General features: G+C 43.3%; 1 protein-coding gene and 1 non-coding gene across 5 annotated transcripts in view; both read left to right on the forward strand.

The window, feature by feature from the left end:
- Window positions 1-13677, forward strand: part of SIK2 (salt inducible kinase 2) — a 131064-nt gene that overhangs the window by 94872 nt on the left and 22515 nt on the right. For all 4 annotated transcript variants that reach the window (XR_002774581.1, XM_003794726.3, XM_023516082.1 and 1 more), the window contains exons 5-8: window positions 8785-8909; window positions 9341-9464; window positions 10850-11070; window positions 12638-12790. Coding sequence is in view for 3 of the 4 variants with exons in the window: in XM_003794726.3 (XP_003794774.1) it covers window positions 8785-8909; window positions 9341-9464; window positions 10850-11070; window positions 12638-12790 (623 nt within the window). In the remaining variant the exon portion in view is untranslated. The remainder of the gene's footprint in view (window positions 1-8784; window positions 8910-9340; window positions 9465-10849; window positions 11071-12637; window positions 12791-13677) is intronic.
- Window positions 12461-12522, forward strand: LOC111726921. Its single transcript, XR_002774585.1, has one exon. It is a non-coding gene; the product is annotated as a U7 small nuclear RNA (small nuclear RNA).

Consider the following 13677-nt stretch of genomic DNA (forward strand, 5'->3'; position numbering starts at 1 on the left):
ATTGGACACAGGGGCCACCTTCTGTCATTTCTGATTGGACACAGGGGCCACCTTCTGTCATTTCTGATTGGACACAGGGGCCACCTTCTGTCATTGTGTCTTCTAACAACCTTCCTACTCATCAGAAGACCTGGAAGCAGGTTTCTGTATCTGTGATTCCAGCTTCGCACACGGGTACTACAAACGGATGGGAGAAACAAAGATGGGATTGACTGGGAAAGGACTTACTGAAAGCCTTTCCTTGGTCATCCTCCTGCCACTCGCATTACATAAAATATAAAAAGAGCTTTACGTCAGCAAGCCCAGTGAAAACTTCAGTCCTACTCAGCACGGGCAGCATGCTAAGCCTGAAATACGGACGATCGCACCAAGGGCTGCTCTAAGTTTGCTTTTCCCCTCTTCAGCTCCCTTCTCCCCTTTCCCCGTCCGCCTCCCCTGCCTTACTTCATAGACTGAGGAATATCATATATTTGCTTCTTAGCTCATTGAACTCTGATTGGATAAGTAGATGTCTCGCACTGGTCAGCAGAATCACATGTCATCTAAACTGTGATGATTGTCCCCTCCCTTCCTGTCAGACAGGGACCGACCGAGGTTTGGAAGTGAGCTATGCACCTGGCGTTCTGTCACCGGTGGGCAGCAGAGTTCACATGGACGTCCGAGTCGGCTGATCCCGTTCAGTTTGCAGTGGGTCAGCTTCACCTCTGTCCCCCTTCTACATTTCATGTGTCAGATTTCATCTCCTCCTAATTGTCTTCTTCACTCCTTTCATAATAATTACAAAGAATGGGTAACTTCATCGAGGCTGGGTAGCTGCATTCTGGTAATTTTAGAAACAAGGATGAATTTTACCCTGAAGCCATCTGCTGCTCGGTAGGAGAATTTTTTTAATTATAAATTAGACATTATAACACACTGCTGGAGATTAAAAATTGCTTTGGTTGTGTTGATTCCTAGAAATCATTTACTTTGTCTTTGTTTGAAGACTGTTTCTTTCCCCCTCCTCCAACAATATATGAGAATGTTCTTTTAATATCCCAACAGTATAAGGATTTCATTCTCTGAATAATTTCCAGTTATATAAAGTTACAGCTATGCAACTTGCATTTGCCTGACCCCTGGAAACTGTTATCATTCCCTCTTACATTTCTGGATCCTCTGTTACCCAGGAAGACTGGTTTTCAGTGTTTTGTTTGCTTCTTTCCTTTTTGAACAAAATGACTTAATTTGTCTAATGATTTCTCCTATTTGGTCTTTATGTCATTTAAATGAAAACCCTGAAAGAGTTTAGTAATTATAATCATTTTGCAACAGTAAACACTGACGGACCATTTGACATCTTTTTCGTAGCTTCTGCTTGATTCCCTTTCTGCTCCTTAGAGAGTGGTGTAGGGATCAGTGAGCACGAGCATCACTTTGGAGCTTGCTGGGCGCGCTGACTCTCAGGCCTAAGCCTAGACCTGTGGAATGAGACGTTGCACTTTAGGAATTTCCCCAGTGATTTATATACACGTTGATGTGGATCTGCTGCATTCCAACAAACTCCACAACTCCCAATACTGTGCTTGGTTCCCATGAGACAGTAATCCTCAGGGTCGGCATATTTACTCTGTGCGAGACGTGGTTATTCCTAAAACTTGGCCCCTTTGCTAATGATGTTTGAGCACTGATAATTTATGTCATTTAGTGATGACAGTAATAATGGTTTTGGTTATCAGGAAGATACAGGTCAGTCAGTCAACTTTTAAAATATGGAGCAGAAAACAATAACAGCAGTTAGTAAGTAGTGTGTTCAGATATATCCCTGGTCTGTTACTGGTTAGTTAGATAAGACATAGAGAACTCAGCTTTTGAGGCCGTATTGATTTCCACAAGAGCCGATAACTGATATACATAGTATTGTTAAAGACCTTACCCCAAATCCTACCATATATACACATTTCAGGCCGCACAGACCTAGGCAAGAGAATATGAATACGTTAAGAAATCTCAAAATCATCATTGGAGTAAGAGCTTGGAGTACGAGCCTTGGTGATCTGGGGGTAGAAGCATGTGTCGTCTTCACATGAAAGGGACAGGATGCCTCTGAGCACATGGTGCATTCTTAAAATGAACATAGATTCATAAAACAAATGGAGGCATATATTTATGACATTTACACATCCTAATTATTCCCACCCGCCTATTAAGGATGGTGTTAACATCACTTCTGATATAGAGAAGGGAAAGCCCTCACTTTGTCAGCTTCTGCTGGCACTGGGATAAAGGAGAAAACCGCTCATCTCTATGTAGTGTGAAGAATTTTTCCTGGGTTTATGACAGCTTTACTACTTGTAAATCTCATTTTATGTTGGATTAAACTTCTGATTGTTTGTATTCTTGGAACATCTATGATAACTTATTATAGTTAAAAAAAAAAAAAAAAAAAACACACATCTGGCTCCCAGTTCAAACAACCTCCTATTGAGTGTCTTGCGGCTGTAGGTACTTCAAGTTAACGAGCCATCTAGGGCCTGGTCTTAGTTTCTAAATATTTTTCAGTAAAAGGAACCAAGGTTCCTTGGAGAAGTGTTTGATTCAAGGCTAAGGCAGGGAAAATAAAAGGTAAGCCTGGAGTATGGAGAATTCTCAAAGAACTAAAAGTCAACCTTCCATTTGATCCCATTAGTAGCCATCTACCTAGAATAACAAAAATCATTTTACTACAAGGACATTTGCACCAGAATGTTTATTGCAGCTCAGTTCACAATTGCCAAGGCATGGAAGTAACCCAAGTGCCCATCAAGCCATGAATGGATTAACAAAGTGTGGCACATGCACTCAGTACCATGGAGGACTTACTGTGCAGCCACAGGAGGAGAGGGAGACTGCACATCTTTTGTGTTTACGTGGATGGAGTTGAAACACATTCTTCTTAGTAAAGTATCTCAAGAATGGGGAATAAAGTATCCAGTGTACTAAATACTAATATGAAACCAGTATATAAACAACTGCATGCCCACACTAAAGAAAAAACACAAATAGAGTCCTGCAAGGGGGGAAGGAAAGAGAGAGAGGAGGAGGGAGGGTGGTTGGCACGCATGCACCATGGGAGGGTGTCCAGCCCCTGTGTGAGGGGCTCAACTACCGTTTAGACTTTACCTTAGAAATGAAAACAGTGTAAGCTAAACATTTCTACCCTCACCTCAATCTGAAATTAAGGAAGAAAAAGGAAAGGTGAGCCTGGAACATCTGGTGCCAAAAGATAAGGAAATGGTTAAAATAAAATAAACTATGATAAAGATGGGGCCCATTGAAAGGATACAGGAGCCCGTAGGACTTATCTCCTGATGGCCAAAGCTGGAACCATTTGAGTATCAAAATCGGTGGCAGTCAGCTCGGCACCCGTAGCCCAGTGGTTAGGGCACCAGCCACATGCACTGGTGGGCTGGCTAAACAACAGTGACAACCACAAAAAAAAAAAAAAATTAAATAGCTAAGCATTGTGGCAGGCACCTGTAGTCCCAGCTACTTGGGAGGCTGAGCCAAGAGAATCGCTTAAGCCCAAGAGTGAGCTGTGATGCCACAACACTCTACCCAGGGCAACAGCTTGAGACTCTGTCTCAAAATATTTATACATATACATATATATAATTAAAATAAAATAAATGTAGAAGAAATGGGATAAGTGAAAAATCAATAGAGCACCACAGTGGTCCCTGCAATCAAGATCTACCAGCGAACTAGTAGGTAAACTTTCAAGGGGAAACAAAATACGTGTAGTTTCGATGTATCTTTTCTAAACGTGACTTTACAGTGGTGAAACCCAACAAATGCCCTTAATCACCCCCGATGAGATGATGAGATGGACCGAGGTGAGCACATCACCCCTGGGGTGCTCCTCCCAAAAAGTCACACCCTCAATCTAAGTGTGAGGAAAGATCAAACTCACCCAAGCTGAGGGACCGTCTACAAAATACATAACCAGCATTCTCGGAGATGAGGGAGCGCTGAGGGACCGTCTACAAAATACATAACCAGCATTCTCGGAGATGAGGGAGTGCTGAGGAACCGTCACACACTGGCGAAGATTAGGGAGGCATGATGCTGAAGCAGTGCGGAATCCTGAACTGGAAAGGGACTTCAGTGGGAAGAAGCAGTGAGCTCTGACTAACTCCGTAGTTTAGTTAGCAGTACCCAGTCAGTGTTTTGATACTCGATTCTTAGTTTTGAGAATTGTACCGTAGTTAGGTACAACGTCAACATTAGAGGAAGCTGGTTAAAGGGCAACTCTTCTGTACATCTAAAAGTATTTTAAAATTAAAAGTTAAAAAACCCAGAGTGAATCCAATATTGTAAGGCGTAAGTTTTATGACAGGAGAAAGGCAAGCACAATTCTGAGGTGCAGAGCACCCGGAATTTCAGGGGTTAACTTGCAGATCAGGGAATCAGAGAAGACATCAGACTAGATAGACGTTTGCCTTCCAGCAAGGCCAGGCTGGATCTGAGTCTGGCAGAGAGAGAGGGAGGATGCCCCAGTGGTGGTTTCCACAATGCTTTTCCAAAGTCAGATGACAGCGTGGGGTCTTGTGTCACTCGGTGTTGTCGTGAGACTCTGTTCTGTGTGTGCACAGTGGCTGCTGACACGTGTGGCATTCAGGCATTTCATGAAGGAAGGAATTAATTTGGTTAATGTGAAATGTGAATATAGTTCGTTTCACTTGAATAAGTGACAAGAGGAAACAGACCCTGCGTTTTGGATTTCATCCTCCTGCTCACCCTCATTTCAGTATTTGCATTTAAACAGAAAGCCACATCTGAATGAGGCATATTACCCAGATTCTTATGAAGAAATAAAAAGGCTTTTATTTTTAAGTCCCTTCCATTACCACATCTTAAGCTTGACAATTATTAACTTGTTCAAAAATAGCTCCTTATCACTGTGCCAGGGAAGGACATAAAGGTGGTGGTTAACAGTGAGGGCTCTGTCACCAGACGTGGTTTCCATCCCAGTTCCTCGGCTGAGTAACCAGCTGTATAACCTCTGGCAAGGTACTTAACTTTCTACCCTCACTTTCTCCTAAAATAAGGATACCTCATAGGGTTATTAAGAAGAAATCATTGTCAGAGAGCTTAGATCAGCTCCTGGCACATAATGAAGCACTTTCATAAGAGATAAGAATAACATATTCATTTAGCAAAACCTTTATCAAACAGCTATTGTCTGCAGACAGCTAGAAGGGCTAGAAGTACAAACTGTCATTCCCCCATTCTCTGCTCTCAAGAAACGCAGTGTGACGAGGGGGAGGGACGAGTAAAGTAACAGCAGCAGGGGCAGCGGCCCTCTCCTGAGCTCCTGGGGTCTTTCAGGACCATCCTCCATATTATCCATATGCCAATGCACGGCAATTTCATGAAATGGAGATACTTTCTCCATTTTGCAAATAGAAAACCAAGGCTCCAGAAAGTTAAATAATTTGATCAAGCTTACATAGCTAAGTAGAAAACCCAGGATTTGATCCCAAATCTGCCTGACTCCAACCCGTTCATCAGATGATTACAATTAGAATATTTGGAGTGCTTTGACACAGTCAGAGGAGACCTCTACGGATGTGACGTTGTAATGCCATAGTGAGCCTGAGTGTCTTTTGGTGTTTCTTTTAATGTTTCTACAGAATCAAGTTCCTACTTTCCTCAGTTACCTACAGAAAATAGAAATAAATAGGTATTTAAGCACGACCCTTCTTGTACAGGAATAGGAAGCTTTACAGAGCAGATCTGTAAAGCTCAGCCCAGTGCAGCTTTCCTAGCTCTTGCTTTCGTGCCTGTGAAGAGGCCAGTGAGAAGGGTCTTCTCAGCAAGAGTGATACAGAGACCAAGCCACCCACCTAACCAGCCTTTGTTCCAGTCACTCCTTGGAGTCCATTTTCCCAGGGTATGGGGAAATTTGGTGAAGCAGCTCTATAAAGTGCTCTTTGAGACATTAAAACTTAGACCTCCCATTTGATCCTGCAATCCCATTACTGGGCTTCTACCCAGAAGGAAAAAAAAATCATTTTATCATAAGGACATTTTTACTAGACGTTGATTACAGCTCAATTTACAATTGCCAAATTGTGGAAACAACCTAAATGCCCGCCAATCCAGGAATGGATTAACAAGCTGTGTATGTGAGTGCCATGGAATGCTATACAGCCACTAAAAAGAATGGTGACTTTACATCTTTTGTATTAATTTGGATGGTGTTGAAATACATTCCTCTTAGTAAAGCATCACAAGAATCGAGAAGCAAGAATCCAGTGTACTCAATTCTGATATGAGGATAACTGATGCGAGTACAAGGTGGGGGGGAGAGGGAATGGGGGAGGGGAAAGGAGTGAAAGGGTGGGGCCACCACAGTGTGTGACACAGCTCTTGGGGGCTGGACACTATTAATAGAGGAACTTCATTCAGCAGACATAAGCAGTATAATCTGACTCATTGTACCCTCAATGATTCCCCAACAATTAAAAAAAAAACTTATCGATGCTATTTACAAAGTATCTTCTTCTTACACACACTAAGACTCATCCTGTGATTATGGGGTTGGGTTGGGTTTGGTTTGGTTTGAAGTGTGACTATTATTATACCTATTTCAGGATCTGCAAACACACTGTTAAATTAGCATTTTCCTCTTCAAACTTCATTTGACTATCTCATCCTTAACTCATTTGAGACTATTATTTTTGTAGAAAATTGGAACAATACATCTCTATCTGTCCATATGGGATAGGATTCGATAAGAACAGTTACTCACAGAGGTGGAATTGGGAAGCAGAGGCCTTTCTGATGGTCATTCTGGAAAAGGACTATGGGACGGAGCAGAGCTCATGTTGTGGAGAGAACTCACTGCACCCGCCCGGCCTCTAGCTCTTGGATGGGACCCTGGTGGTCTCCAGGTTCAGGCCTGTCTGAGGCCCTTTCCGCACATGCACCCTCTTTTCTCTTCTGAACCCTTCTTCTCCCTCTGCACCTTTCTACCCTCCTGTCTCTTCTCCCAGGACCTTTTTCTCTGAAAGGTACCAGTTGGCAATAATGGTTTCACAGAAGAAGGGAGAAGATATTTCACGTTTACTACGCTCTAGGCCAGGGGCATCTAACCTTTTTTTTTTCTCTGCTGACATTGGAAGAATTAGCGTTGTGTTGGGCCACACGTTAAATATGCAAACACTAAGGAAAGCTGGTCAGCAAATAAAAAAAAAGGTCCCTGCAGACTTTTGTGATACCTAACACCACAGATGAGCAAAAATAAAGCCCTCACAAAATCATCATGCGGCCCACAGGACCCAGGTTGGACACCCTGCTGGGCCTTTTCCATTGTTAATCTCGTTTAGTCCTTAGGGCATCCTATCTGGATAGTGGATGATCCTACATTTATAGAAACAGAAGCTAAGGCTCAGGGAAGTTAAATAACACTCCTAGAAGACTTGAAGTTAGAACTTGGCAAAACAGAAATCAGCTCTAGTTCTCATAACGTCGCAGGCCGCACTCCTCCATGAAGCTGTGGTGGTGCCGTCGTCACTGTCACCACCACTGCTGCTGTTTGCCACCAGCGAGCTGGGAGAAGGCTTTGCCTGAGGTGGATAAGCATGTGTGGTCCCAGCGTGTGAATAGAGTATGTGAGCTTTTGTGAACACATTGGACCCTCCTAACAACCTGCTGACTAGGTCTATTTATTATTTCAGCTTTACAGAGGGGAAACTAAGACCCCCGAGTCACAGCCAGTGAGTCTGGTGGTGGAGGCTCGCTGCAGTCCCCGCGGGGCATCTCGTAAAGCTCACTGTGCACACAACGCTGCGCCCCAGCTGGGCATAGAGCCTGTTCCCGTCACCCAGGCAGTGTTCTGCAGGCAGGAGTGTGTAACAACACAGGACCACATGGGTCTGTCTAACTTACAGAACAGGAGGAATTTGTTTCTTCCCTAAGAACACGAGACTGTAAAGGCTCAGTAAAAGAATATAAGCTTCCATGTATACCAAAGCTCAGGGAATTACTTGTGTGCGTACTGAAGGCATCTGAGTAGAGTATTTTCAGAGCACATTCCGTGTAGCACAGCTATAGGTCCAGTATGACTCAGATTATAAGGGGAAGGCCGTTAACTATTTTCAAGTACATGAATAATGCTATTGCATTCCGTAAATGAGTAGATAGTCATGGTGCTCAGTGGCTGAGCCGAGCATGGTGCTCATATGCTAATGAGCTGTTGGTTGACTGTAAGCCTAAAACAGGATGTGTGGACCCACACAGAGTTTTTACTTAGGAAACTGTTCAGTTGCCTTGCTACCCTGGGGTAACGGCTGTAAGAGCAGCCAGTCTCTTGGTCACGTTTAAGTGAATATCTTAGAGTTAGTTTGACTTCCTTGTTGTTTTCCTTATGGATCGAATAAGCTAAAGAGTTCCCTCTCAGTCGATGATTAGGAAATGGAAATTCTGAGCTGCTCAGATTCAAGTTGGTTGTCCACAGCAGTGCATTTTCTTTCAGCCTCAGACATACATGGTTTATTTTTAAGTCTTTCTCTAATCTCTCACTGTCTTTAAGAAGGAAACTTGATTCACTTACACTTCCATTCAACAATATTTATGGAGTACTATTCACTAGTCATTGTACTAAGTGCTAGGGACATCACAAAATAGACGTTATCCCAGCCCTCCCATCAACACAAAGTAGCGATATTGTTAATATAGTACATTACAAGGTTTATTACAGAGAAACTTAGTAGAGTTTGAGAGCATAGATGAAAGTAACATTTATTTCTATCCCAATAGATTTCGGTTTTGGAAATTTCTTTAAAAGTGGTGAACTACTGGCAACGTGGTGTGGCAGCCCCCCTTACGCAGCCCCGGAGGTCTTTGAAGGGCAGCAGTATGAAGGACCACAGCTGGACATTTGGGTATTCCTTTGCTTTGCTGGGTTGTTAAATGTATCTCTAATGATAATACATGTGCTTGGTGCCTTTGTCCATCTTAGAACCTCCTGGTACTTAGCACATAAGTAGTACGTCATATTTTCCCCATCTGCTAGTCTAGAATTAGTTAGAGCACCTTAAAAACAATCCCTAGGAAAGAATTTCTAGGGATAGATACTATAATGTGAGCTATAATTTAAAGTTTAGCAGTCAAAATGATCAAATTCAGATCTTTTGGTATTAAAAGAGTTTTTTTTATAGTCGTGAAGGTTTCAGATTCTTTTTTTCAAATTCTGAGAAAATACTAAATTCAGACAGGAATTTTTCAGTCCATATGATTTCAAGAGCCCTGGGAATGTTTATGAAAGAGTTTTTGAAGTTCTCAGTAGAAAAGTGACTGCATCGTTTCCCCCTAGAGCATGGGAGTCGTTCTTTACGTCCTTGTCTGTGGAGCTCTGCCTTTTGATGGACCAACTCTTCCAATTTTGAGGCAGAGGGTTTTGGAAGGAAGATTCCGGATTCCGTATTTCATGTCAGAAGGTAACAAGCTGTTCATCTTGCTAAAGGTGCTCTCTCATGTGTGTGTGTGTGTCTCCAAATGAAATGCCCAAATGCCCAAGGAAAAGCTTCCATTTCTCTGAGATTTGGGATGGGAAATAAAGTGAGTCATTTTAAAAGCTATAGAAATAAGCAACCCCCTCTATGTAGGTGAGAAAAGTTCCAGCCTTCCTACTCGTAGCTAAACACAGAACATTACCAGATAAAGAGCAGCGAATCTTCCCATTCACTCTGAGTCTATAAAGGTCTCAGGTTTATTTTAGACTTAGTGAAGCACGTTGTGGGTACAGATTCACAACATTTTACTCTAAGTATTAAATGAAATTTGCAAAAGTTTTTAAAAAATTAATTAAATTAAAAACAAACTGGCCAAACTGCTGGATTAACATGAAATGCCATAATCTGCCTGTCTTGGGCGGTTACCTAGCTAGCAGTTAAGTTTACTCCTTGTTTCACTTTGGTTATTGTTCTTAATTCTTTTGCTCCTACTAATGATAGAAATAATGCTCTTAGTCAGTGGTTCTCAACCTTCCTAACGCCGCGGCCCTTTACTACAGTTCCTGTGGGTCGCGACCCACAGATTGAGAACCGCTGGCTCTTAGTGGCAAAGAGCACGGGCTCTGCAGCCACACTGAGTCCACTACTTACTGGCCGTGACCTTGGTTGGCAGTTTCATCTACTCTCTGTGCTTCAATTTCCTCATCTATAAGATGAAAATAACAGCAGTTCCCATCTGAGGGGCGTTGTGAGAATTAAATAAGTGAATCTGTATAAAGCGCTCAGCACAGCGCCTAGAGATAGTGAGTGACAGAAGGTCAGTGGTGAAGACGGTCTCGTCAGCTCAGAAGAAGCCAGTGCTGAAACTTGCAGCAGTGCGGTGTTGTTGGTGTAATCAGGAAGTAAACACTATTTTGCATATTTTTCTCAGCTGCACTGAACGGGAAGAAAAGCAACAGCCCTTAGGAGAGCTCTCTGCCTCACTTGCCTGGCCTTAGTGTATCAGCCTTAAATATGACTAAGGATTACGTTGTTACTTGCTTGTCCTGGGAATGAGGCTTGTTTGTTTTCTTTAGTGGAAGCCTTAGTCTTCGTGTAGATATTTTCAGTTGGGAAATTCAGTAGAAGGGTTCACTTACCCCGGAATCTGATAGACCCACACCCTCCTGTTTTTCCTGAGTGTTCGTTTGTTCACCATGTGAACTTGGCAGATGCAAGTCGGCTTCATGTATTCACTTATTCATTTGACCTTTGCTTGTCAGTGGAGGACACAAAGATTAGCACCGTGGTACAAAGTCATGTGCGTCAAGCAAATAACACTGACGTCCCAGGTGATCTGGGTGACTTCTGTAACATTGTGGTTTCTGTAGATTGTGAGCACCTCATTCGAAGGATGTTGGTCCTAGACCCCTGCAAACGGCTAACCATCGCTCAGATCAAGGAGCACAAGTGGATGCTCATAGAAGTTCCTGTACAGAGGCCTGTTCTCTATCCACAAGAGCAAGAAAATGAGCCGTCCATCGGGGAGTTCAACGAACAGGTTCTGCGCTTGATGCACAGCCTTGGAATAGACCAGCAGAAAACCATCGAGGTAAAGTGCTCAGGGAGTTGATGGGAGATATGGCAGGTTGAGTTGCGCTTAGGTACTTGGGATTTCACACTCACACCTGTCATCCGGGTCTGTCCCCAGCCTTAGGCAGACCATTCAGTGTTCCCTATTGATTACGTCAGACTCTACGTACAGTTCCTTTTATTCAGTGTCTAAATTCCTTTCTTGGTTCCGTCTGCCAAAAAATTCAAGAGGAAGCATTTGTAGAAAATCCAGAAAGGGCCAGGATGGAAGCTTTATTAAATATAAGACCAAAAGTCTTTAGCAGCATGAAGCATGACGTTCCATGCAGGAGTGCAGCTGGAATAGTTTGTACGGAATGTGAATGAGCAGAGAGGAATGCTGTGAAGGGCCCAGCAGGAAACAAGAAGTGGGGGCATCAGGATTAGGAAAGCCAGTGGGGTTTAGACTGGAGAAACTAAGAAGATGAAAACATGTGGGGTCCTGGTTTGGGAATATTAGGGGTCACAGAACTGAGAGGGTCATGAACCTGGAAAATTCCTGTTGGCTTTTATTTCCGTCCTCTAAAGTAGGCATACTGATAGGGTATACATATCATTAATACCTCCACAATAGCAAAAAACAAGAGGAAGTGTAACAAGCAGGAATATCAAATGCCCCCTTACTTGCTGTGAAAGACCAAGGCTCCAGACCGTGGTACCCTTTCCCTCGTTGTAACCGTAAGTGAAACCAAACTGCAGTCCCTGCTCTGCATCTTGTGGCTCAATGACATGTTTCTGTGCCGTCCGTGAGGTAGGCCCAAAGGGCAGCTGTGTGGGCACTTCCTCTGGCCTGGGATTGTCACTGAGAGTGACCCCCACGCACCCATGCACGCTGTCAGGTGGAATTAGAAGCCGAAGGAACAGTTGTTTCCCTGTTTCCTTAGTTTCCTGGGAAAGCTGGCAGGCTAGAGATGTGAAAATTTGGGAAGCAACTTATTTTCAAGGTTTCAAGAGGGTGGGACTGCAAAAACAAGAGGAAAAAATTACCTAAGAACAGAGACGGTGTTTCTCAGTTTAGCGTCCAGATGTCATTTGCCAGCCCGTAGTAATGACCAGAAAGTTCCCCCAAGGTTTTAATCACTCACTTCAGAGTTGTCAATGGTTTGGACTTGGGTTAAAGCCCTGGAATTAGAGCCCCAGGCTCAGGTTGCTAACTGACCTTCTACCATAGTTACAGCCATGAGCTGGAACCACATGGCAGCAGCAGGGGGGAGTGTCTGCATAGGACGATGAAGGCATGTTCCCTGAGTGGAGAAAAATAAATGGATGCTGTTAATGTAGAAGGGCCAGTCAGTTCATTTGATGGTATGACCCTTCATGTAATTAACACTGGAGACTTGCATTTTCTGCTTTTAAGAGTACAGGACTTCCAGTGTTACGGCTCTTTTAGAATTTGCCTAGCAGGTTTTCCAGCCTCTACCAGAAGACCTATTAAAACTAAAAAAAATAAAAATAAAAAGAATACATGATTTCCTTCCTCTTTTTGAAGGAAGGTCTAGATCACCGAATTACAGTTCTCTGCCTTCAGCGCTTGTTCTCTCTCTCAGTCTTTGCAGAACAAGAGCTACAACCACTTTGCTGCCATTTATTTCTTGTTGGTGGAGCGCCTGAAATCACATAGGAGCAGTTTTCCAGTGGAGCAGAGACTTGATGGCCGCCAGCGTCGGCCTAGCACCATTGCTGAACAAACAGTTGCCAAGGTAACGCCCCCTTAGCCAACAGTCTCATCTGTGCATGTGCCTGTGCACGCGCTTGACACATTTTTCATCTTGAACTACAAAGAGTTCGGATTTTATCCTCCACACTTGTTTTTCTATAAAGTTTCTGCCTGTCATTCACTAGATTCTCAAATGTTTCAGCACCTTCCTGTTTTTAAGGATTAACTTTATTTCAGGCAGGTTTTTTTTTTTTTTAAGAGAAGTTTCATTTTGTTATCATTCACTTATCTTGAGCTTTACTGTAACTAGCCCGTGTATGTAGTTTCATGTAACAGATTTTTACTGCAGATTTACCACGTGTAAACTTGTGTTAGGTACTATCAAGGATAGACATATGTAAGATACAGTCAATCCTAGCCTGGGTGCGGTGGCTCCCACCTGTAATCCCAGCACTCTGGGGGGCCAAGACAGGCAGATTGATTGCTTGAGCTCAGGAGCTCCAGACCAGCCTGAGTAAGAGCGAGACCCTGTCTCTAAAAATAACCAGGCATTCTGGCCGGTACCTGTAGTCCCAGCTACTTGGGAGGCTGAGGCAAGAGAACTTGAGCCCAAGAGTTATAGGTTGCTGTGAGCTGTGACTCCACGGTACTCTACCAAGGGTGACATAGTGAGACTCTCTGTCTCAAAAAAAAAAATACAGTTACTCCCCTCAGCAAGGCTTACTCTGTAGATGTAAAATAAGACAAGGTCATAAATAGCTGTGGTTCAGAAGATGATGAGTGCTATAGAAGAAGGGAGAGCCGGGCTTTGTGGAGAGCTGGTGTTTAGGACCCATCTTCACAGAGGTGTAGGACTTTGTTAGGGAGAGCCGGGCTTTGTGGAGAGCTGGTGTTTAGGACCCGTCTTCACAGAGGTGTAGGACTTTGTTA

Source organism: Otolemur garnettii, unplaced genomic scaffold (assembly GCF_000181295.1).
Source record: "Otolemur garnettii isolate 467f Iridium unplaced genomic scaffold, OtoGar3 scaffold00086, whole genome shotgun sequence".
Taxonomy (NCBI): domain Eukaryota; kingdom Metazoa; phylum Chordata; class Mammalia; order Primates; family Galagidae; genus Otolemur; species Otolemur garnettii.